Source organism: Brachycentrus maculatus, unplaced genomic scaffold (genome assembly GCF_059751285.1).
Source record: "Brachycentrus maculatus isolate JH-2025_06_01 unplaced genomic scaffold, ASM5975128v1 h1tg000003l, whole genome shotgun sequence".
NCBI lineage: Eukaryota > Metazoa > Arthropoda > Insecta > Trichoptera > Brachycentridae > Brachycentrus > Brachycentrus maculatus.
Window position 1 is genome coordinate 1,826,484 of NW_028280758.1, and position 27,056 is coordinate 1,853,539.

At 29.3% G+C, this 27,056-nt stretch overlaps 1 protein-coding gene across 8 annotated transcripts in view; it reads right to left on the reverse strand.

The window, feature by feature from the left end:
• Positions 1–2,657: 2,657 nt before the first annotated feature.
• The window catches only part of LOC148314023 (uncharacterized), a 38,437-nt gene continuing 14,038 nt past the window's right edge, over positions 2,658–27,056 (reverse strand). For 6 of the 8 annotated variants that reach the window (XM_088261540.1, XM_088261467.1, XM_088261688.1 and 3 more), the window contains exons 3-12: positions 17,295–17,515; positions 14,681–14,818; positions 10,796–10,951; positions 9,686–9,881; positions 8,625–8,816; positions 7,532–7,878; positions 6,137–6,278; positions 5,916–6,033; positions 5,062–5,165; positions 2,658–2,877 (exon numbers count right to left, since the gene is read on the reverse strand). In XM_088261540.1, coding sequence (XP_088117666.1) covers positions 2,737–2,877; positions 5,062–5,165; positions 5,916–6,033; positions 6,137–6,278; positions 7,532–7,878; positions 8,625–8,816; positions 9,686–9,881; positions 10,796–10,951; positions 14,681–14,818; positions 17,295–17,515 — 1,755 coding nt within the window. In that variant the 3' untranslated portion in view covers positions 2,658–2,736. Of the gene's footprint in view, positions 2,878–5,061; positions 5,166–5,915; positions 6,034–6,136; positions 6,279–7,531; positions 7,879–8,624; positions 8,817–9,685; positions 9,882–10,795; positions 10,952–14,680; positions 14,819–17,294; positions 17,558–27,056 lie in introns of those variants that run through there. The other 2 variants (XM_088261303.1, XM_088261859.1) reach the window with 2 other exon arrangements.

Consider the following 27,056-nt stretch of genomic DNA (forward strand, 5'->3'; position numbering starts at 1 on the left):
TGCGCTGAGCCTCTCCAAAATGAGACTGAGCCCTTGTGATTGGAGAGGGACTTATTTGGCTGTTGTTTGCCCATTGTTTGCTTATTGAATTGAAATTTTTATTTAATCATAATTTTAATAATGTTACGAATAAAGAGATATTGATGCAAATTGTAATCTAACATGCTTGAGATTCCACACACTTAACGTCTTTGGCTTTTTTTAAACCGGTTGTCGATTCATTTTGTCGACAAAAGAATTATGAAAAAATAAATAATTTATATTTATTAATTGTATTGTAGTAAAGTCAGTATAATCGACATTACGTAGTTAAAACTTTAACTACTGTGTGTAATCTCAGCCCAGGTGATTAAGGCTCAACTTTGTAAAAAAAAAAGAATTTTAACTAACGTGGTTTACTTTGTTATTTGCTTATTTATTTATCAATATAAAGGTTTACAACCTTTTGAGTGTGTCCAAATACTTGTTCACAAAATCTGGATTATCTCCCAATTACAGGTGTTATTTTCATATTATTTTTGACATCTATGACGGTCGTCAGCCCCGTAAATGCCCATACCTCCATATTCTTCTTCATCTTTGATGAGATGTCAAAAAATTATATGGAAATTAATGGTGCCTCAACTTGAAATGACGTTTCTGCTATCATTTTCATACGAAAGAAGATCAAGACCAGGCATTTGGCTGGCTTAAGTGATTACTTTATACGCTTGTGTAACGTTTACTTCATTTAGGTTTTTATTATTGAGTATTTTTTTACGTAAATATAATATTGTTTTGTTTAAAGTATTTTTATATATATATATTATAATATTTTAAATGTCGCTAATGCAATACATACATTTAATATTAAAACTATAGACCGAATGCAACACCTCGGCAGTGATTTCGCGGACCATATCTATATCTAGAATATGTCACTTCCTAGCTATAAAGCAATAATAATTACAATATTTCAGGCCAATGCATAATACCTAGTTTTATATGTTCATTCTTGTTAATATAAGTATTTTTTGAACCAATTATATACTTAAAAAGAGAAAATATATTATTTTATGATAAGGTGTACAACATGCTATATATTATGTACAAATTGGCTAGGCCCGTTAAAAAAATAATTTAAAAAAGAAAATAAGAAAGAAAGGTGTACGGAGTGTGTGGAAGTTATTGGTAAGGAAATGTAATTAACTATGAGTATTTTAATGTTTAAGAATTAAATAAACCCTGATGATGACAAGGTTCTTTTCGAAATCGGTTAGTTAAAGTGTACTAATAATAAAAAAGTGGTTAAAATAAAGTTGTTTAATTTTATAAGGTTTAAAAAAAGAAAAACTTAAGTATTTTATAATTCCTTAATACATATATGATATATGGCGAGGAATTCATTGAACGTCACTGAAGAAGAAAAGTATTGAATATACTCAATATTTTATAAAATGAAATATTGATAGCCTATATAAAATTTAGCGCGTAGTTAAATCAGCTTTCTTCGAGCGTAAAAAAATAATTGTAATACCTGGTGAAAGTGTGCTGATGTCATCTCATTTAAATCCTCGAGTAAAAAAGTGACTTTCCTTACAACACGAAAAAGTGTAATATTTATTTTATCATATTCACCTACCTAATAAAATAAACTAAAATTAATTAAATTTTCGTCGAAGTAAGTACCTACTTTATTAATCAAATTTTGCTCAAATTAGGTACCTAATTAAATCTACATATGAATTGGCTTTTCAGATACAAAAAAATAAATAAAAAAAGAAAGTTCCAGGTTCGAAAATCCGATAGGACTTGTATGTTTTTCTTCTTCTTCTTTTACGGCTTTTCAGCCCACAAGACTGTTCTAGCCAGTATCTAGTCAATATTTGACCTCATGATGGAATGGTTATTTTGAAACCGGTAGTCATAACGTGCATAGTGTTTTTAAGTGGTATTACACACATTGAACACACATATATACATTGTAAAGTACATATAAGTCGATATTCATATCGTGAGGTGTCCCAATTTTTAACATATGATAATTTATCTTAGACTTAAGCTTTGATCTTTGCGTTTTCCCCTTTTCCTTCCTTCCAGGTATTTATTTTTAATGACATACGAGTATGTGAAATTTTGTTAAGGGAATATTACAGATATCTGTTTTTTTTGTTACTCAATTTATTTTTATTGTTAATGTATTTATGTAACTGTTCTGCAAACATTCCAAATAAATAAATATTAAACGCATACACCGCTCACTCCTTTCAACAGCGTCATTTATCAAAAAACTTGATTTTTCAGGAGATCGTTTTTAAAGTTAAAGAATATAATGAAATGTATTAAAAATAAATATCAAGCCACTTCTTGAAGTTTTGAGTGTGCAACAAATCTTTTTAGGTAAAACCTGAATGTTTTTTTTCTTCCATTTGAAAAATATTTAGTTAATTTAAAAAATAATTGAACAATACCTTTTCTTCAAAATGCAAAAACAACACTTTCTGCCCTGTAGCGGGTAAATATTAAGTTAAAAATATGCCGCTTTTGCTGGGATATACATAGTACATTTTCTGGGCATTCCGAAGGCATGCACAACTGAAAATTGACGGTTTTTGATTATGACGTTGTAAAAAGGAGTGAGCGATCATTTTTCATATAAATAAAAAAAATCTTGAATATTAATACAAATATATTTTATAATTAATTATATAAAGAAGAAAATTTGCACAAATATATATTTTTGGCAATTTATAAAAATCACAGAATTTTCCCTATGATCTTTTCCCAGTCTTTAATTTGTTTGAGGGCGTCCTTTGCAGCAGTCGCCATGATGCCTTCCGAGGAGTCTTGCGGCTCCATGCTCAGAATCCTGGCAGATTCGTCGAGACACTTCGCCACCTGCCGAATAAAATGGATTATTTTAAGGCCGAGATCTCATACGATCAATCCAGAACGCGAACGGCTGCGCTAAGAGCCGGTCGTGTTGCAGATCGTGATAAAAACGATATTTATACATATATTTAAAAAATATGAACATAGTTATATATATATATATATATATATATATATATATATATATATATATATATATATATATATATATATATATATATATATATATATATATATATATATATATTTATACATATATAAATAAACACACATCTGTTTTTTTTAATCTCCTTTCATTTCAATATTTTATTATTTTTAACGTAAATGATATATTTATTTTAAAGAAAAACTTAATTTTCAATGCAAAAACGGTATTTCAAGTAAAAAATTCATTTACGTCAAATGTTACTTGGGTTTGAATAAAATTAATTTTGCGATTTATCGTACATATGTTGGGCCTTAATAAATCAAACACGTGAGTGTACAAAATATTTTTAAAAATGTTAAAATAATAGCACATTTCGAAATAAAGATAAAATATTTACAGTCAAATAAGGCTAGAAAATTAGATTTTTTTTGTATACATGTTTGTATTAAAAATGCTTAATTCTTTGTACTTGTTAATTTGTTTTGGAATAGTTAAGTAGTGTCGAAAACTTGTTTTAATTTTCTCACAGTAAAAAAAAATCATCGTATTTTTTACGGTAAATGTGTATTTATTAATTCAACTAGGTCAGCGCAGTCTGTTTGATATTTTATATCACTCGCACCTCTTTTGGTCAAAAGAACTTTCATTATTAGTAGACTGAATGCAGTCGAAATGCGATCTCTCAGAAGAATGTGCGACAAAACGATGTATGATAGATGTGCCAATAGTGAAATAAGGAAGGAATGCAAAGCTGAGATAAGCATTATCGATAAAATTAAGAAAGGTGTGTTGAGATGGTTTGGACATGTAGAACGAATGAGTGAGGAAAGAACGGTAAAAAAAAATTATGAGGCGAATTTTATTGGGAAAAGAAGCAGAGGAAGACCGAGAAAAACATGGCACGATCAGGTATGCCAAATACTTGAAAGTGGTCAGGTTAGGAGTCGTAACAATCGGCGGGTATGTATGAGGAGATGCATGAACGTGGAAGAGGCGAAGAATGTTTGCAAGGACAGAGTGGTGTGGCGCTCTATTCTCTCTGCCTACCCTTGCGGGGAAGCGGCGTGATGGTTAGTTAGTTAGTTAGTTAACTTTCATTATTCACTATTACCCATAAAGTCATTAATTAACGAAATTAAGTATAAAAGTGCTTTTCACAAATGAATTGTGGAGGTGGGTAGATCTGAAATACCTTGCATAATTTGGCCATGTCGTATTTGATAGGAAATCATGAAATATTTTTTTTAATATAATTTAAATCAATTATTGTAAAATGTGCCCTCGGCACGAGAAACCCCAGTGAAGGCACATTATTGTAAATTTGTAATTTGTTTTGTACGATGAATAATAAACAATTTATACATGATGGACTAGAATTTAATTACTTATTTTGTCCATATGATGAACATTTACAACATTTTGAGTGTGTCCAAATACTTGTTCACAAAATCTGGATTATCTCCTATTACAGGAGTTATTTTCATATTATTTTTTGACATCTCATCAAAGATGAAGAAGAATATGGAAGTCTGGGCATTTACGGGGCTGACGACCGTCATAGGCTGGTTTAAGTGATCACTTTACACACGTGTAACATTCACCAATTCTACCCATTATTGACAACCACACTACTCAAATTCAGCCCCGTAAATGCCCAGACTTCCATATTCTTCTTCATCTTTGATGAGATGTCAAAAAATAATATGAAAATAGCTCCTGTAATAGGAGATAATCCAGATTTTGTGAACAAGTATTTGGACACACTCAAAATGTTGTAAATAAATTGTCTGGTCAAATTATAAGCTTAAATAATAAAAATGATGAACATTAATTAGAAAGTGTAATTTCACTAAATTAAATAGCACCATAAAAAAACATTTTTTTTAAAAATCATCACCCTTCAATAAGGTACGTTAAATGTCGCAGTAAATTTAATATAATTGAGCAGCCATTTAAGTATTGTATGTAGAAGTATTTATCAGTCATCAAACAAAGTATGCATTTAATTTTTTTTTAAAAAGGTATCAATTACATAAAATTACCTCCATTAGTCTTGTTCTCAGTTCTGCCTTCGAGATGTCTCTTTTTTCATAATCTCTTGTTGTTAGTACCATAAGTGGAGCGTGTAATTCATACAAAGTAGTCCCTGAAAGTAAACATATAGTTTAAAAATAATAATTTAATTACACTATTTGATATACACTAATTACCTAAATTTGTTTCGATTTAAAAATTTTCGATTTAAATTATTTATTAAAAAAACAGATCTAAGTAGCTTGTTATTTAAACTTATAACTCATATAGTACATACTTATTTGTTACGGTTTTTAATTTTTTTGATTGATTTATATTGCACTTTTAATCTATTTATATTTCTGATATCTATTATATTCATTCCAGATCCGTTTATTTTATACATATATATGTATGTAAATATATATATATATATATATATATATATATATATATATATATATATATATATATTATATATATATATATATATATATATATATATATATATACTTATGTATATAAAACGTAAAATAAAATATATACCCACACACAGCCCATGCCTGTGGGATTGTGGGATTTTTTTTTGTATTATTTTAGTATTATATTTCTGTTTTTGTAATTTTTATATACATATTATGAAAAGCAAAAAAACATTGTCATAAGATTCTTTTCAATTAAATGAAAAATTACTTTGGGAGTCCATGGTACGGAATTTATGATATCCGTACATATAACTAGTGCATGATCTGTATTTTGGGGTATTTTGGTATTTACATGGGCTTTGAAAATAACAAATTACTTAAAATATTAGTTACATAGATATCGATGATTTTTGATAATAATCATGAAAGAAAAATTACAGTTTCCGTTCGGCACAAACCTCTGAGTCTGGAAAAGCCCGGTTCTATAACGTCAAATACTTTCAGTATATCCCGACAGATGTCTCTCTTCCTTTCCAGTTGGGAAGGCGACATCTTGTGGATGAGGTGGGAATCTATCTGTAAAGCGAAATATTATATTGATTTTTGTGAAATAAGATAATATTGAACTAAAAAAGTTGGTAATATAGAAAAATTGTTTCTAATAAAATAAATTTGTCACCTTTCCATAGAGTTGACTGAGAGCCAGCTTTGCAGATAAACAGAGACAGTGATTTGGGTGTAGTACATTTCGGTATCGCCGTAGAAATGACTCAAATCGATCCAAATCGTTGGCGTCTATGGCATCGAATTCATCACTTATTCTGAAAAAAAAACAGTATTTTTTCTAAATTTATTATTTTTATTTTTACCATTCAATACAAATAGTTGTTTATGATGTAACATAATTTGGAAACTTTTTTCTCATTTTTTTTTTTAATTTTAATTTTATTTTTATTATTAGATTAAAACCAATATTTTTAGCTTTTCCACTTTTTTATTTGACCAGCGACTGGGTTTTCGTCGTTACCGACATCATCAGACTGGTTTGACATCAGACTGGTTTGACCGACATCGACAGACCAGTCTGATGATGTCGGTAACGACGAAACCCGGTCGCTGGTCAAATAAAAAAGTGGAAAAGCTAAAAATATTGGTTTTAATCTAATAATAAATTAAAAATGCAATTCCATCACGAAGTGTCAGTGGATAATATAAATCTATTAATTTAGAAACCTTTTTAATTTGTTTGAATACCAAATCGATTTTTAACAGAAAAATGCATTATTATACACGACATAATAACGCACCTAAGGTCTGAAAAAAGACTTAAATGGGGGGAAAATGTAAATGCATTGACTTACATTGACAAACAAAGCAAACAAAAAACGTATAAACTGCACGTAAACGATGATCGCGCATAATGTCAAAAAATCGTTACAGATCTGGTCAAAATATTAAATCCGGGGACATAAAAACCGGGTTTCACTGTATTTAAGTTAAATGTGCAGTAGGTGATGATAATAAAACACCAGAATGATATTTCAATTATTGTTTCGGCATTCACTTTTTGGTAAGACATGATGAAATTGTAATAAAAACACTTGTTAATTTATTATTAGATTAAAACCAATATTTTTAGATTTTCCACTTTTTTATTTGACCAGCGACCGGGTTTCGTCGTTACCGACATCATCAGACTGGTGATGTCGGTAACGACGAAACCCGGTCGCTGGTCAAATAAAAAAGTGGAAAAGCTAAAAATATTGGTTTTAATCTAATAATAAATTAAAAATGCAATTCCATCACGAAGTGTCAGTGGATAATATAAATCTATTAAAACACTTGTTTTTTACCGCTTAACTATGATTCCATCTTCACGACCAAATATTAACTCAATTATATTTGTATTTAGACCTGAAGATATCTTCCGAAGAAGCATAGCTTCTGAAACTAGTCGTCATAATAAAATAAACTCAAGTGGTAAAAAACAAAAGTTTTGTTTTTTACAATTTCATCAGAATGATGCTTGATTTCTCTGTTGTCAAATACTTATGTGTATATGTATTTAACTGACCTTTGTACTAAAGCATTGACTAGACTGTTATTGAGCGTGTAGTCAGGACAGGTATCACACTTCCAAGAGGCCGTGTGGTCCAGAGGATCCGTGGGCAGGAGCAGCCCGACGCCGCCATTCAAGGACCCGCCGTCACTGCCCGCGCTGTTTTTGCGGCCATTTTTCTTTCTAGAGATTTTCCCGCCAGGCGCGGTGTTGCCATCCGTCCGGGCGGTGTTGCCGCTCGCGCAGCGCGGACACAGAAGCGCCCCGGCGTAGGTACCCAACTCTAGAGGGTCGGTGCAGCGCGCGCACTTGCACTCGAAGAATTTGCTCTCCATGAGGTGCTCTCGTCGTTTGTGTGTATTCTGAAAATAATTCAATTCAATTTATTCAATCATAATTAATAAATACATTACAGACTAACATTTAACCGGTTCGCTGCCATGAGCGCGTTTACATGCTATCCAATTCCGTGCTCGCCAGGCCGGCCATATAAAGGCCCTTTGAGCTTATCGCAAGCCAATATCAAAATGAAATTGGAATATTTTTTTTTATTTGAAGATATAAATTATGTAAAAATAATAATAAAATGGGACTCCTCTTCGAAATATTTTTAAATTACAGCAAAATTAAATATCCACAGATGTCATTGCTATACAAGTTACATCATACCAAATGACAGACGACCTTCGACGTTTATAAACCACGATACTCTTTTGGAAAAAATTCCCAGCGACGTTCATATACGTCCATACTCCCGGATAGGTTAATTTGATCGATAATACTAATTTCAGTCTTGCATCTTAGAGATCGAATTTGGAGTGCATTCAGTGAGGATGAAACCATCCTTATTTTATTTTTGATTCGGCCTTAACATTGCAAAATGACATGTTGATTATTAAAAAAAACACTTGTATTAAACGAGTTAACACTTGTATCAATGAGTTCTATTTTATTAAACAATAACTAGTTTAAAAAACTAACAGATATTTTCGAAACTGGTCGTGTTTAATAAAATAAAGCTCATTTAGTGGTTTAATACAAGTGCTTAGTTTTTTTAAAGCATCCTTGTTTTGGTCCATGCTAGGGTTGTATCAGGGTGAGTTTAAACCTGCAGAGTGTAGGCGTAGCTCAGGGTGATGGCCTGTCCGCGCTGGACGCGTCGCGCGGCGCGCACGCTCAGGCAGCGGCGCGCGTCGTCCGTGTGCGTCGTGTTGGGCGTGCAGTCGTGCGCGAGCAGGTAGGCGCGCGGGTACAGCGCGCGCAGGCTGGCGCCCAGGGGACCCACCTCGAACGCGTTCACCTGTTCAATTCAATCATCGTCCGTTATAGTGCTGACACCTGCTCGATATAATGTAAATGCAAAAATTATGTTGTTTCATATTCATTTATATCGTTTCACATTTTCAATAAATTTCGCAACTTTGTTAAAAAATAAATTGCTTGGCAAGAGCAGATCTGTCAGGAAGCCTAGATGCCTCTGATCAGATCTGAGCATGCGGTGGGACAGCTTTCAATATATATGCAAAAATTGCAAAAATGCACCTTTTTATTCTCTCTAACCCTTATCTGCACCCAGTGGTGCATAGGGCACTGCGTCGTATTGACACAGTGTTATCTTGATCGTTACTTATATGAAGGCAAGGTGATCGCTCCTGCGCTTCAGGGACCAGTCCAGGATAATATTCAATAAATATTTAAATGTAAAATCACTAATATTTATTTACAAAATTTTGAGTGCGTCCAAATATTTGTTCACAAATCTGGATTATCTCCAATTAGGAGTTATTTTTAAGCCCCATAAATGACCAGATCCATATTGTTCTTCATCTATGTTGAGATGTCAAAAAATAAATTAATATTAAATTTTATTCCCCCCTGGGAATCGAACCCGGGAGTCCAGCACGGTAGCTAGACACGCTAAGCATAACATCACGGAAGGTTGTAGTTCCGTGGTTAGTGTTACGGTCTCTTTAGTCAGAGTTTCTCGGTTCGAACCCACTGCACCACAATTTTATACCAATTTCTAATAATGAGCCGCTAAGGCTCACAGAAATAACATGCAATTGAAATATTTGTGTAAATATTAAAAATTCAAATATTTCACTTTTTTATTAAAAAAATTATATAAATACGCCAGCAAATTTAAATAATAGTTAATCACACCGGTACCTCTAATATGCCACAAATATTGTGAATTTCATCTTCGGTGTACTGCGGCATATCCCATGACTTTCTGATTCTATCGACCACCATGATCTGATTGTGTTTCCACAATTCTAACTTGTTTTTTCTTATTTCATTATGTGCCACCATGCTGTTGACTGCCGCCCACTTTTCAGGGTCTGAAGCTTTCAGAATGAGGCACCTGAAATAAAGGCATTAGAAATATTACTATATGATAGACACTAATCATTTAAACTTCTTTCGATCTAAGATTTTGCTATTGTTTATAAAAAAAGTGTTAGTAGCCTCTTCTTTTAATTTATAACTCTTATACTTTTTTCCTGTTTCAAATATTTTAAGTTTATATTAGCAATTTTAATTTGTATCTATTGTATACTTTCAGTACTCTTACATATTCAAATATTTCCAGTATTCTATTCTATAACCCAAAATAAAAAGTATGCCCACAAACAATCCAAGCTTTTGTGGGATCTTTTTTGTATTAATATATATTTTTGTACTTGTAATTATATTATATTGTGAAATACAACAAATTTAAAATTAAAATAATATTTACATTTTTATTAAATAAGCTATAGTAATAATAATAAAAGTGTTATTGTCATTATTATCACATCATTTTTATATACTCAATACCTACGCTTCAACGTTGTTTATTCAATAAAAAGAGATTTTATCCATTAACATGCAATTTTGGTTAGGTGGTTGCTTTGTGAATATTATAGTATTAAATTGACAAAATGAATACAGTAATATGAAATAATCATACAGTTTTTTTTACTTCAAACTGGACGTTTTACAAATCAAATTGGAGGTTTTTTCGTTTTTGGACGTCAAAAAATTGGAAGAAAAAAAAAACTAAAAATTAAACAGTAAAATATTATAAAAATATTATGCTGTGTCAAAATAAATTATTTTCATGGAATTTAACCACAAAAATATCATCTACTATTTTGGGATATTATGCGATATTTACACTTAATTTTTTTTTAATGATTAATACCAGAAAATCTAATGATTAAGGCGACCAATTAATTAATAAGGTATCTAATAAGAAACACAAAAAAGAAAAAGAAATTATCGAAAAAATAATACCTCAGGGGAACAATGGCGTGGTAGAGATCTTTGATATCCTCATTATCTAGGTGGCACTGTTTTTCCAGAATGGCGCACTCTTGTACCGAGTGTCCTAATGTCTGGTGGAGTCCTGGGCAGGATGCTGCACAGAGTGGCCATTTGCATCTGGTACATCTGAAAACAAAACAATTTTCATATATATATATATATATATATATATATATATATATATATAATATATATATATATATATATATATATATATATATATATATATATATATATATATAATATATATATATATATATATATATATATATATATATATAATATATATATATATATATATATATATATATATATATATATATATATATATATATATATATATATATATATATATATATATATATATATATATATATATATATATATATATATATATATATATATATATATATATATATATATATATATATATATATATAATATATATATATAATATATATATATATATATATATATATATATATATATATATATATATATATATATATATATATATATATATATATATATATATATATATATATATATATATATATATATATATATATATATATATATATATATATATATATATATATATATATATATATATATATATATATATATATATATATATATATATATATATATATATATATATATATATATATATATATATATATATATATATATATATATATATATATATATATATATATATATATATATATATATATATATATATATATATATAAATATATATATATGTGTATATATATATATATATAAATATATATATATATATATAAATATATATATATATATATATATATATATATATATATATATATATATATATATATATATATATATATATATATATATATATATATATATATATATATATATATATATATATAAAACAAAAAAGGCCAACATGTATTCTAAAAATTGGGTTAGTCCGATTCTATGCATTGCCGGAAGCTTACTGAATTTTATTATTGCGAGTTGGGCATTAAACAACTGATCGTTCTGATTGAACATGTGAATCGTTAGTATAAAGAGTCGCAAATTACAATATTAAGTATTATTAGTCAGGTACTGTATTTATATATACAGAAGCAAGTAAAGAAATGTATTATTTTATAAAATTTCAAGTTATTCTATATACATCTAATTTTGAATAATTTTGTTAGTAGTTTTTCATTTAAATTAGTTCATTTTTAAAATAAATTTCACTTGATAAATACCGCTACTTCTTAAAATCTATTGTGAAAAATGTTTGGATGCATTCCACATCATTTTCAAACACCGTAAGTATTATGGTATTTGAAAATGATGTGGAATGCATCGAGCAACGTGTCATAAAAAAAATTAAGATGCAGTGGTATAGGAACAACGTGTCAAAATAGATTTTAAGAAAAGTTTGTATTTTCACTTGTTGCTGAAAACATTTGTAGTTCTCGAACAATTCGTGTTTATAATAATAAACTCAAAAAGTGATCTTATACTGATATACTTAAATAATCGCGTATTAAAGTTAATGCCAAATTAATACATACTACATTTCAACGTAAATATTCGATTTATAAACTGGTTAAAATTCTCAGATTTGTGTATTATTATTTCTGTTAATAATTGATATGTTCTAAATATTTACATTCTTGGATTTCTGACTCGTTTTTCGTTAAACAAATAAATCTCAAACGTCATGACGGTTCATGGAATCAATAATTTCGTTTCTTCTGAAAAGATTTCCTGAAATATCCATAATGGTCTGAAGAGTAAGTGCTTTGTTGATAGACGATTTCAAATATCAGTTTATGTTGTTGGAATTAATGAACTACATTGCATATGCGAGAGCCGTCAATATAATGAAAGGATTATTTTGAAAACATAATACATTAAAAAAACATGATAAATAAACCATAAATAAACATGATAATTGAAGTAAAAAATAATTTTGGTTAAAATGTGTGTTCTTTTTACGATGAATCATATCGTATCTTAGATATTACATTTTAACATTTTTCTTTTCATTCTCACCCTTATCCGCACCCAATGATGTATAAGGCACTAAGTGTTATAAGATGAAGGTGATCACTCCAGGGAACAGTCCAGGGTAATAATAAATAAACATTAGATTGTAAAGTCACAAATATAGATTTTCACCCCTCCTTGGAATCGAACACGGGACTTCCAGTACGATACACTACGGTACATTACACTGCGGTCTCTGAAGCGCAGGAGTGATCATCTTGCCTTATTGTCGGTAACGATCAAGATAACACTGCGTCAATACGACGCAGTGCCCTATGCACCATTGGGTGCGGATAAGGGGTAGAAGAATATAAGTATTCGTAAAAAATCTTGATAGATTTCTTCGTTAGAAGTTCTAATGATGCGCGAAAAAAATACAAAACATAAAATAAAATCAAAATTGAAAACCGTCTTAAATGTGTAAATCATTTTGAGTTGAAATTATGGGAAACATTTAAGCATGCAGCAGAAAACTAAAATTCAGTTAAAGATGATTTATAACCCTAATCAGCAGTATACATTTTATTTTATTTTTATGAACACTGACTTTCGTACATAAATACAGGTGGTGTTTAAAATACAATAACTTTTAGTAGAAGTTAACGTTTCTTTTCAAAAGCTTTTTGATGTTTAAATTTTAAAGATGGGTTTAATTGATGAATCCGTTTAAATATTGCACACTGAGGTTATAAAAAGTTGTAGGCGTGTTGCATTCACGATTTTAATTCTTTGAAGACAAAACATAAATACACACATCACTCACTCCTTTCAAGAACGTCATAAATGAAAAAACTAGATTTTTCAAGAGAACATTTTTAAAGTTTAAAAATACAATAAAATGTATTAAAAATAAATATCAAGCCACTAACTGAACTTTTTACTATGCAACAGATCTTTTTAGGTGAAACCTGAAGGTTTTTTATCCATTCGAAAAATATTTAGTATATTAAAAAAAATTATTAAACAATACCCTTTCCTCAAAATGCAAAAACAATACTTTCTGCCCTGTAGCGGGTAAATATTAAGTTAAAAACATGCCTCTTTTGCTAGGATATAGTACATTTTCTGGGCGTTCCGAAAACATGCACAACTGAAAATTAACTGTTTTTAATTTATGACGTTCTTGAAAGAAGTACGCGACACGTGAAGGGGATCCAAAACCGTTGCATATATATAAGTTCCAAAAATGAATTATAATAAATCAATAAAGAGCTGAATGGTGAACGATATAGATTGATCAGTTTAGTCAGCCAAATGTTAGGTCTTAAGCCCTGGAATGCTCAGACTTCAATCTTCTTTCTAATGACATAATAGAGCTTTCATTTGAAATTTTTATAACAAGTATTCTCAAAATGCTCCATGACCTAAGTTAAGTTCATCTCCAGTTAAGAGATCCATAATACATATCGCTCACTCCTTTCAAGAACATCATAAATCAAAAATCGTCAATTTTCAGTTGTGCGTGTTTTCGAAATACCCAAGAAATGTACTTTATCCCAGCAAAAGAGACATATTTTTAACTTAATATTTACCCGCTACAGGGCAGAAAGTGTTGTTTTTGCCTTTTGAAGAAAAGGTATTGTTTAATTATTGTTTTAAATGTATCAAATATTTTTTCAAATGGAGAAAAAAATTCAGGTTTCACCTAAAAAAATCTGTTGCACTGTAAAAAGTTCAAAAAGTGGTTTGATATTTATTTTAATTACATTTCAGAATATTTTCAAACTTTAAAAGCGATCTCCTGAAAAATCAAGTTTTTTGATTTATGACATTCTTAAAAGGACTGAGCGATATGAGCTTCGTGATTTTTCTTACCGATAGATTTCCTTCGTGACTATGGGATGGTAGCAGCCGAGGCAGATGACGTCACACCCCGCGCAAGGACCCACTACTAGAGGGTCAGCTCTGATGATCAGGTCTCCGGGAAGGAGGTCTCGGGAGGCGACTAGGTACCTACGTAAAAACATTTTCAGGTGCAATCAATAAATTCACAACATATTCGGTGTGTGCAAATCCTTGTTAACAAATCTGGGTTTCTCCATTTAGTAGTTTTTTATTTACATTTTGACATCTCAACATAGATAAAGAAGAACATAGACGTGTGTATTGATACCACTACTATCACTGCACCATATCTGCATTTAATGATGCAGAGGGCACTGCTTCAAATTAATGTAATGCTAATTTGATAATTTACTGTACAAATGTAAGGTGATCAGTCCAACGCTTTAAGTGTTAGTCCAGGCTAATATTAAATAAATATCATAGTGAAAAAGGCTTATATTATTTATCTATTCGGCATTAACTTAGTGGAATGACATATTGGTTATTTAAAAAAAACATTTGTATAATACCGCTTTATGAGATGTACATACTTCATTACACACGACTAGTTATGAAAACTACGGAGTTTTTAATCTACAAGTGAGTAAAACTAACGAGCAAAAAAAACAGTTTTCGAAATTAGTCGTGTGTTATGAAATATAACTCATTAAGTGGTATTATACAAGTGCTTAATTTATTTAAAATAATCAAAAAGGCTTATTTGTTTTGACCTACAGAGAATCGATCCCAGGACCTCCAGCGTGGTAGCTACATGTGCGTTTTACTGCATATGGACTATAATATACTACGGACTATAATAATACGAATTAAAAAAATCTGAGTTTAATGCTGAATTTATTACTATAAATATTGTAAACACAATATTTAAATAAAGCTAAGTTTCTTGCGTGCCAAACAATGTGTAAATTTAGTCGTTTTATTTATTTCAAAAGCTAAATATACTACATTTGAATTTAGCTAGAAACTTTACTAGCGGGAAAGTGTTGCGGTTTAGCTGTAAAATATTGTTTAACGATTATTACCATTCTGTTGTAAACAAAGAACAGCTGAATAGTTCGCGCAATGAATTGAATCATAAATATTTTCCTTCTTTCAATAGATAATAAAATTTTGTAATGAGGAAGTTCAGTGTTGCAAAAACTTGTGTTTTTTTAAACATATTTTTAAAATACATACATATAAGTTGCCTAAGAAATTTCTTCTTGCCTTTTATAAACAAGGATTTATATTGTAGCATACTTAGTTTATTTGTCTTAAAAATGAGAGTGGATGTGTACAGTTAATACTAAATTATTGATAAATAAGGTTGATCCCCAAAAACAATACAAAATTTAATTGATTCGGCAGTCACTTTGTGGTAAAATCAATTAATTTAAAAAAAATATTTTACTTAGTAAATACCACTCTTTCTTAAAATCAACTATGACACGCGTTTCGATGCATTCCGCACTCAAACACCGTATATGAAGCTAATTCTAAATTTTAGAGTTGGGTCCTTGGAACATTGAAGGTTGAAGAGGGAGCTGTTTCATATTTTTATTTATTTATTTAAACAATGCAAAACAATACAAAAGAAACAATAAAATAGACACAATCGATTCAATATCTTACTTCAATCAAGATTTGTCAAATAGCTCATATCGCTCACTCCTTTCAAGAACGTCATAAATAAAAAAAGTCGATTTTTCAGGAGAACGTTTTTAAAGTTTAATAATATAATACAATGTATTAAAAATAAATATCAAGCCACTCATTGAATATTAAGTTAAAAATATGCCTCTTTTGCTGGGATATAGTACATTTTTTGGGCATTCCAAAAACATGCACAACTCAAAATGGACGATTTTTGATTTATGACGTGCTTGAAAGGAGTGAGCGATATATGTGTCTTATTCGTATTGTCATACTTTACAAATAAAACAACTCTAAATCCGATAGATCTTTATGCCCTATTGCTTCATTAATTTTTGTTAACTGCATATCTTCTTTTACACGTTCTGTTTCCAATTTAAATATTTCTTTAAAAAAAATGGACATACCCACACTAAACGAGGGGTATCTCGGAGTCAGATATATATATATAGAGAAGATATATAGTTTAATATATACAAATTTGAGTAGTGTGGTTGTCAATCATGGGTAGAATTGTGGATGTGACATGTGTTCATCTTTGTTGAAATATCAATAAAATATTGATTGTTAATAACTCCAAAGTAGATCAAATTAAGCATTTGTAAACCAAAAAAAATAACATTTGTACTTTTGTAATTTAACATTTGTACAAATTTGTAAAAATATATCAAAAGTTGACCAACTGCATTCCCAGATCTGATACAAAAGCATCTAGCCTTCCTGACAGACCTTATGACGATGGAAGTTTAGCTTCCTAATCTAGTAGTCATTAATAAACTCAAGTGGTATAAAACAAGTGTATCCTCAATCATTTTAACATGTCTTACCACAACGTAAATGCCGAAACAATAAATAAATTATTTTTTCATGTTATACATTATATACAAATTGACTACTGCCGTTAATGAAAGAAATAATGATAATATTAGGTTAAATTGGAATATTCGCTTACCTTCCCATTACTTGGGAGTTCTTTATTTCATACGGTAGGTCTTGTGGGTTTTCTTCGCCGAGCGTCACATCTGTTATTTCAGTATTTTCACACACGTGACTTTTGCGTACGGGTTGAGCGATAACGTCTCTCGTTCCGTTTTTATTTCCACGTGGTTCCGAATTTTCTTTTCCGCCGGAGCCGTGCTGTTGACAAGCGCCGCCACGTTTCCCGCGTTTTCTCTGGAAGTAAGTAATCAATTTTAAAACCGTCCGCTGAATCATGTTTCTATGTTTCTTTATTCGAATTTCAGTTTCGCGCGGGAACCGAGTTGCCGAATGGGCGGGAAAACGTAAACTGTGGCGGGGTGAAAAACTGGCGATAATATTGTAGTCTTTTTTCTAGTGAGAGCGATGACGTAGCGGTGCCGTGTTTTATATTATAAGTACGACAAGCTGATCGCCGCCGACGGTTGGCATTGGTGTCTAATTTAAATCATCGCAAGGTAAAGGTTGGCGTGTTCTTTCGTCACGAGCATACGAGTAGGTGCTTCTGTTCGCGTAACTCGTCGACGCAACTAATCATGCATCTACAATAGGCCAGTTTCTATGTACAATCGTAATCGCATTAAATAAGTACTGGATTATTTTAGTATTTTATAATCAATTGGTTTGGTCAAAGGTAGTTATATCCATACATTTATATTTAAAAAAAAAATACATTAAAAAAATGACGGAATTTTCATGTTTTGGGAATTTTTTTTTTAACCCGGGAACGGATTACAAACAGTAATATTAATAAGTGTTTAATAGTTTATTAATAACTATCTTACTAGCTAACTAACCATCTCGCCGCTTCTTCGCAGGGGTAGGCAGACAAAATAGAACGCCACACCACTATGTCTACAAATTGAACACAATATTTGCCTCTTCCGCATTCGTGCATCTCCTTATACATACCCGCCAATTATTCTAACTCCTGACCTGACCACTTTCAAGTGTTTGAAATACTTGATCAAGCCAAGTTTTCCTCGATATTTTTCTGCTTCTATTTCCAACTACATGCGCCTCATAAGTTTGTTTCACTGTTATTTTTTCAATCATTCGGTTATATATTGAAAATGAAATGCAATAATAGGAGTCTTCGTTAATTCAATTGATTAAAAAAATACAATTTCGACTTTATACTTTATAATATTATTAATAAAGGTTTTTAAAAAATGTTTAACTTTAATAACTGAAAAGAATATTTTTAATCGAAAAAGTGAGCTGTACATACTAAAATATTAATTAAGTATATAGAAAAAATATACGTAAGTATTACCATTTTCATATTTAAAAAGTATCAATTTTAAAATATGTATAATTAATTTAAGATGACCACTATTTCAACAGGTTTCAACAATTTATAACATTTTGAGTGCGTCTTGTCTTCCAAATACTTGTTCACAAATCTGGATTATCTCCAATTATAGGAGTTATTTTTAATATTATTTTTTGACATCTCATCAAAGATGAATAAGAATATGGAAGTCTGGGCATTAACGGGGCTGACGACCATCATAGGCTGGATCGTCATAGACCGTTGTATGTAAAATGATCATTTAAACCAGCCTATGACGGTCGTCAGCCCCGTAAAAGCCAAGACTTCCATATTCTTCTTCATCTTTGACAAGATGTCAAAAAAGGATAGGTTTGAATTGACTTTAATCTGCATACTATTCAGACATAACCCCCCTCATCGATTTCATGACAATAAAACGCAATTTTCATTACTATTGCGACTGGTCTAACGATCTATACATTTCCTTTGAATGATGATATCTTTCCACGATCCATCAATTTATACGAATTATGTACTTACTCCGTTAGATACATCAAAGCACTCAATACTCGGGCATTCAATGATGTGGTTTTATTTTAATATTCAGTATGGTTATATTTGTTGTATTTAGATAATACCAAAAGTGAAAAGTTATATCGTTGAAAGCTGTTTAGAATACCCAAATACATTTTATAATAGTGCATAATAGGTCAATTTATATATATATATATATATATATATATATATATATATATATATATATATATATATATATATATATATATATATATATATATATATATATATATATATATATATATATATATTATAACCCTTATCCGCACCCAATGATGCATAGGGCACTGCATCGAATTAACGCAGTGTTATCTTGATAATTTTTTACATGAAGGCAACGTGATCACTCTTGCGCTTCAGGAACCAGTCCAGGGTAATATTGAATAAATATTACTGGGTAAAATCACTAATATTTATTTTCACCCCCCCTGGGAATCGAACCCGGGATCTCCAGCACGATAGCTAAACACGCTGACCATTACACCACGGAGGCGGATATATATATATATATATATATATTTATAAATATATATATATATATATATATATATATATATATATATATATATATATATATATATATATATATATATATATATATTTATATATATATATAAATATATATATATATTTATATATATATATATATATATATATATATATATATATATATATATATATATATATATATATATATATATATATATATATATATATATATATATATATATATATATATATATATATATATATATATATATATAAATATATATATATAAATATATATATTTATATTTATATATATATATATAAATATATATATATATATCTATATATATATATATATATATATATATATATATATATATATATATATATATATATATATATATATATATATATATATATATATATATATATAAATATATATACATGTATACACATCGGGTTTACTAACTGACCATCACGCCACTCCCCGCAGGGGTAGGTAGGAAGAATAGGACGCCACATCAATCTGTCTTTGTAAACAATCTTCGCCTCTTTCACGTTCATGCATCTCCTCATACATACCCGCCGATCATTCTGACTTAACCTGACCGCTTACAAATACTTAATTATATCATGCCAAGTTTTCCTCGGTCTTCTTTTCTATTTCCAACAACATTCGCCTCATAAATTTGTAGAATGAACTTTAAAAAAAATGAACTTCAAAAAAGTTGTAAAAAAGGTACGAATTAATTACGACAGGCGCCGTGGCGTAGTAGGGTAGACGCTCGAATGCGAAACTGGCGTCGCGGGTTCGATTCCCGCCAATTGAAAAATGAATTCAAGAAAGATTCATTTTCGATTGGTCTGGGCGTTTGTAATGTATTTTTCACATTTTCATCTTTATTATCCTACCTGCAGACAAGCATCTAAAATAGACGCTTTGCGGGCTATTCCTTTTAAAAAATGTTACAATGTAAGAATTTGAGGAAAAGTATTTCTTAATTAATTATTATAGGTAGGTGACGTATATGTAGTGTTTGTAATGTAGGTATACATATCGCTCACTCCTTTCAAGAACGTCATAAATCAAAAATCGTCAATTTTCAGTTGTGCATGTTTTCGGAATGCCCAGAAAATGTACTATGTACCAGCAAAAGCGGCATATTTTTAGCTTAATATTTACCCGCTACAGGGCAGAAAGTGTTGATTTTGCATTTTGAAGAAAAGGTATTGTTTAATATATTTTTTAAATATATGTATTAAATATTTTTCAAATGGAGAAAAACCCTTCAGGTTTTACCTAAAAAGATCTGTTGCACAGTAAAAAGTTTAATAAGTGGCTTGATATTTATTTTTTATACACTGAATTATATTTTTAAACTTTAAAAACGTTCTCCTGAAAAATCAAGTTTTTTGATTTATGACGTTCTTGAAAGGAGTGAGCGATACGTTTGTAACCATATCATAATGTAGGTATACGTCTGTGTAACCATATCGTAATTTAGGTAACCTATAGAGTGTTTGGGCCTGCAACTACATATATATGTAACCATATCGTAATGTAGTTATACGTCTGTGTGTAACCATATCGTAATGTAGGTATAGTCTGTGTGTAACCATATCGTAATGTAGGTATAGTCTGTGTGTAACCATATCGTAATGTAGGTATACGCTGTGTGTAACCATATCGTAATGTAGGTATACGCTGTGTGTAACCATATCGTAATGTAGGTATACGCTGTGTGTAACCATATCGTAATGTAGGTATACGCTGTGTGTAACCATATCGTAATGTAGGTGACTTATAGATTGTTTGGGCTACGAAGTTGATGTCTCGTATCGAAGTCTGTGGCCCAAGATTGGATTGAAGATGAAAATAAATCGTTACGAAATATCGGCAACAGAAAATATGCGATCTCCTTGAGAATGTATACCATGCGGCAAACAGCCAGACGTTCAGGCGTTAAATTATTTTAATATTACTCGCAAATTTACTTTTGTTAAACGTTGAAATATTACTAGGCATCAACGTCGCGAACGGTGAGAACTATGTTACGAAAAATGTAGAAAATTGTTAGTTCATTCTTATTTAATTTTAATATTTTTTATTGATCTTCTTCTTCAAACCCTTATCAGAAAATAAAATCACAGTGAAGCGCTCTTGAGGTTAGTATGTTACGGGAATAACATAAGCTAAATAAATTATCCAAATATAATATTATTTTAATTATTTTTGTTATTTTTCCTTCCTTTCTTGTTCAAACCCTTATCCACACCCAATGGTGGATAGGGCACTGCATCCTATAAACGCAGGGTTTTTTTATCGTTAAACATGAAGGAAAGGTGATCAGCCCTCCGCTGCAGGTACCAGTCCAGGGTAATATTGAATAATTATTAGAGTGAAATAATTACTTATTTTATTATTCACTTATTTTTTTGTTTGTAAGGTTGTATAAATTTTTTATTCTTAAATTTTTATTAAATATGTAAGTAATATTACTAGGGTACATATATTTTTATGCGGTACCATCCTAAATAAGGACACAAGCTCTTGTGCTTGGAGAGGAAATTATCTTGTTTAGTTTTTTATTGCAAAGTCTGTGTACGTTTATTTTGTTCGTTAAGTTACTTTTTAAGTGTTTGTGAATTTTAGATTTTTTAAATCTAAAGGAAAGAATTTGAAATTTGTTGAAATTTTTTATGTCTATGTGTATGTAATTTTAACAAACCCCTTATCATTCATCGTTCACTTTGTATAATACCACTTTCAAAAATGCTTATTTGTATCTTAACTTAACTAGTGTGTTTTTTTAAGTGGTATTACACAAAGTTAAAGATGAATGATAAGGAGAGTGTTATATTACCATACCACAAAATAACAATGCTTTTAATATACGACATATATGTATATATATATATATATATATATATATATATACATATATATATATATATATATATATATATACATATATATATATATATATATATATATATATATATATATATATATATATATATATATATATATATATATATATATATATATATATATATATATATATATATATATATATATATAAATATATAAATATATATGTTTATATATATATATTTATATATATATATATATATATATATATATATATATATATATATATATATATATATATATATATATATATATATATATATATATATATATATATATATATATATATATATATATATATATATTTTTTTTTTGTTTTCCAAATTATTTTTAAATGTTTAGGATATGGTTGTTCCAACTTTTTAGTGCTTGTTTTCTTTAAGTAGTTGTATGATTTATGTGTTTATAGATTTTTTCTTCTTTATTTACTGGGAATTTTGAGAAAAGGGTTTATGTTAAGAATGTTGATCTTTGTTTTATTATTTTTACATAAAAAATAAGTCTAAATAACACATTTATGAACGGACTGTATATATTTGAATTATCTGTTTCGAAAACATTATAAATCTACACACTACAAATTTATAGGGAAGCGAAAAATAATTGATAAATCATGTAGTCATTTTTTATTTTTTATATAATTTGTCCGAGTAATATTAAATAAATATTAGACTGAGAAATTACTAATATTTATTTGACCCAGGTGGGATTTGAATCCGGGACTTTTAGTACGGTAGCCAAAAGCAGCGACCACAAAATTAAGGAGGCGGACAAAATACGCTTAATTATAGAAAATAATTAAGACTTAATTGAAACTTGAATGGCGATGTGATTATTTTATTTTAAGCGTTTCAGAAATTATCAGACGCAGCATCCTGAAATAAATTCAGATTCCAGACCTATCCACAAAATCATTCAATAAAAACATATTATTTATACAAAAGACATTCTAGTTCATTTCAATTCGTAGTATTTTGGACCATAATCAAGGCATTCTATTATACGATAAAATGAGTAAATTTATAGCCGCACTCACGTGAAAACAAATATTTTAGTTTTAACGACAGCAAGAGAATAATATAAGTAATACGATTTTCAATTTTCCTTTTGTCGAGTTTGCTTTTACGAACTATGCAGTGGACCCGTTCCCGAAATAAGCCATTTAATTGCCGGGATCAAGTGTCGATTTTTCTCAATCCGTGTTCATCAAGACATATATATGTAGGCTATTTATATTAACGGTTTAATAAATAAAGGCCCCTAATTGCTTCATGTCAGGGCAATGGCTTTCGGGTGACCAATAATTAATTTGTTTATTTAGCCAGGCGAGTCGTACTTAAAACGTTATGTGAGGGTAAAAATACGGTGCATTAATAATAGTATTGAATAATAGTAGAAGAATGCAACATGCTCTACAGATACGCATATAGCAATGATATTGAAACAAGTGTTTGTGATGCATTCTTATCCTAACTATAGTCTGTTCACAGTTATTTTACCCATAGTTTTTTTCCAATTATTTACACTACCGAATAAACGATTTTATAAAAAAAACTAGAGGTAAAATACCTGTGAACAGACTGTAATTACAATTATTTATAAATATAATTTTTTTACGTATTAATATTTTTATCAAACACAGATTTTTTGAGTCTACTAAGGTATGTTTTATTAAAAAACACATGAAAATTAATATTGTGACAGTCGTTTCGCCTAGTTATGGCATTTTCAAACGAATGCTATAACTAAGCAAAACAATTGTCACACTATAATTTTTTTGTGTTTTTTTTAAAAAAAATACAACTTGGTACACTCAAAAAATCTGTGTTTGATTAAAAAATTATTAAAATTAAATTAAAAAATTAAAATGGAGTTCTACAAATTAAATGTCAAATGAATAAATGATATCATTTATACTTACGCGATTTAAATTCATTGCTTTTTGAACGCTTCTTCTAAATTCTTTTTATATGCTGTTACTACAATTTAGTGACTGTGCGGTAGAACAGAGGTAGGTAATATGAAAATGTTTTCTATCGTATTTTCATTATTAATTTTGATATAAATAAAATTCAGTGCATTTAAATACATTATTTATACGAGAATAATTATTATTTTGAGATATTATAATTTTTATTATTATTATGTATATATAATAATAATAACAATAATGATAATATATTATTTTATATTATTACAAATACTATTTTAAGGAAAAGAGTAACGAGCTTTTATACATAATGAAAGAAAAAAATAGTCATCAAAGTCATATGTTATATTATATTAAAGTTCGTAACGCGGATTCGAACGAGTAAAATTCGCGAAAACTGCGACGGTCGCGTGATCGCGTTGTATTAGGACGACGCCTTAGTGTCAGAAGCAGGTGGATCAACTCACTATAGGAAAGAGCGCAGTGTGAAACCGTTTTAAAATTCCGAGAGGAAATGCTTGTATAATGGTCACCCTGGTCTAGCATGTCCCAAAGCTGGCAGTAGCCCAACTAGCATGACAGCCAACGTGGACGATGATATTCCGCGGCCTGTACCTTGTATATTTCCACCGTACAGTAATGTACCGAGACAATATTCTTATACTAATATTATGGCAACTCGACGCGATTGAACAAGTATTTCGGTATTTTGCAAGTCAGCAATAGTGGGTGGAACAATGCATCAATTAGAACTGAGAAAGTAAATGCTTCTAATTTTTTGAATTATTTAAAAAAAAAATTTTTTTTAAAAGGAATAACCCGCAAACCGTCTATTTTAGATGCCTGTCTGCAGGAGGAATATAAAGGATAGGGAAGGTAAATGTGAAAAATACATCACAAACACCCAGACCAATTAAAAATATATCTTTCTTGAATTCATTATGCAATTGGCTAGAATCGAACCCGTAGATATTCTGTAGATATATTCGATGATGACTTTTTAGTTACATTTTTGCTTATATAATTTTTAAAAATAGTTAAATATAGTACATTTGTGTTTATATGTCAAGTCCTTGATGATATTTCAGTCATGTATTGGAGTAAAAAAAACATACTGTAATATTACTGATATAATTGTCACAGCAATTGACTACAGCTATAAAAACATTAGCTGTCCATATTAAATAAGACTCAAAAAAATATGCGTTGCATTTAATATATAAATTAAATAGAGTTCTATAAATTAAACACCAAATCATATAATATAAACAAATGATATCTTAATTATATCAGTGTGTCAAATAAAACAATTAAACTTCCTAAAAGCCCGACAAAATCGTTAAGAGGTACTTTACAACATTTTGATTGTGTCCAAATACTTGTTCACAAAATCTGGATTATCTCCAATTACAGGAGTTATTTTCATATTATTTTTGACATCTCATCAAAGATGAAGAAGAATATGGAAGTCTGGGCATTTAATATAAGAGTTTCTGCTTAATAAAAAGCTTCTTTACATCTCACCAATAGATGTCTCTAGTGAAGTTCTATTGATTCAAGAACAAGGTTTCTAAATTGGTTCATATATACAGAACTTCCAAGAATTTGAGTAGTATGGTTGTCTATAATGGGTAGAATTGGTGAATGTTACACGTGTGTAAAGTGATCACTTAAACCAGCCTATGACGGTCGTCAGCCCCGTAAATGCCCAGACATCTTTGATGAGATGTCAAAAATAATAAGAGGTACTTTCATAATATTGTAAAAATAATATTTTTTATACTGATAAATAACAATTTACTCATAATTAATAGTCTAAATCAGGTGCCAAAAGTGTCCAAGCTGATTATTTTAATGTTACGTGTTTTTGATTAAAAATTGAAATTTTTTAAAATTTTACTGTTACAAAATTTATTTCGCAGAATAATGTTTTATTTTTAAGGCTTTCGAAATAAATAAATGAAATGTCGTTCAATATAAAACAACCCGGAGTTTATTGATTATAACAATACCTCCTTAATTAATAATATTGTTCAAATAAAAAATGTTAAAAAAGTGAACTCTTATTCATAAGGTCGTTAAATTTTTTATTCTTACTCACATCACATGCCCACGCTGTGTCTAAAATAAATATATTAAATATTGCATCACGTATTCCGAACTCCCATTAGCGTTGAACGCGATGAAAGGATGGTGTCAAATTGTGTAAAAAAATATCGCGTTTTTTAACGAATATTGAAAACTTGTCAGTCAATAAATATGTTCACATTATTTTTTGGCAGAATCTTCTTATAAATAATGATGGAATTGCTAGTTCAATTATTTTGAAAAATGTAACAATTTAAAACCTTAAAAAATTCAGAAATCTGTTACAACTTTTTGAATTGTTAACTTCTTGTCCATATCAAATGTATGTTGACGGACTTATTCGTAAACAAAATATCTTTCAACCAACCAAAAATATTTTGTTTTTATCCAAATATAACTTTTTTTTTAAATCCAAGCCCCTCTGTATACAATGGTGCATAGAGCA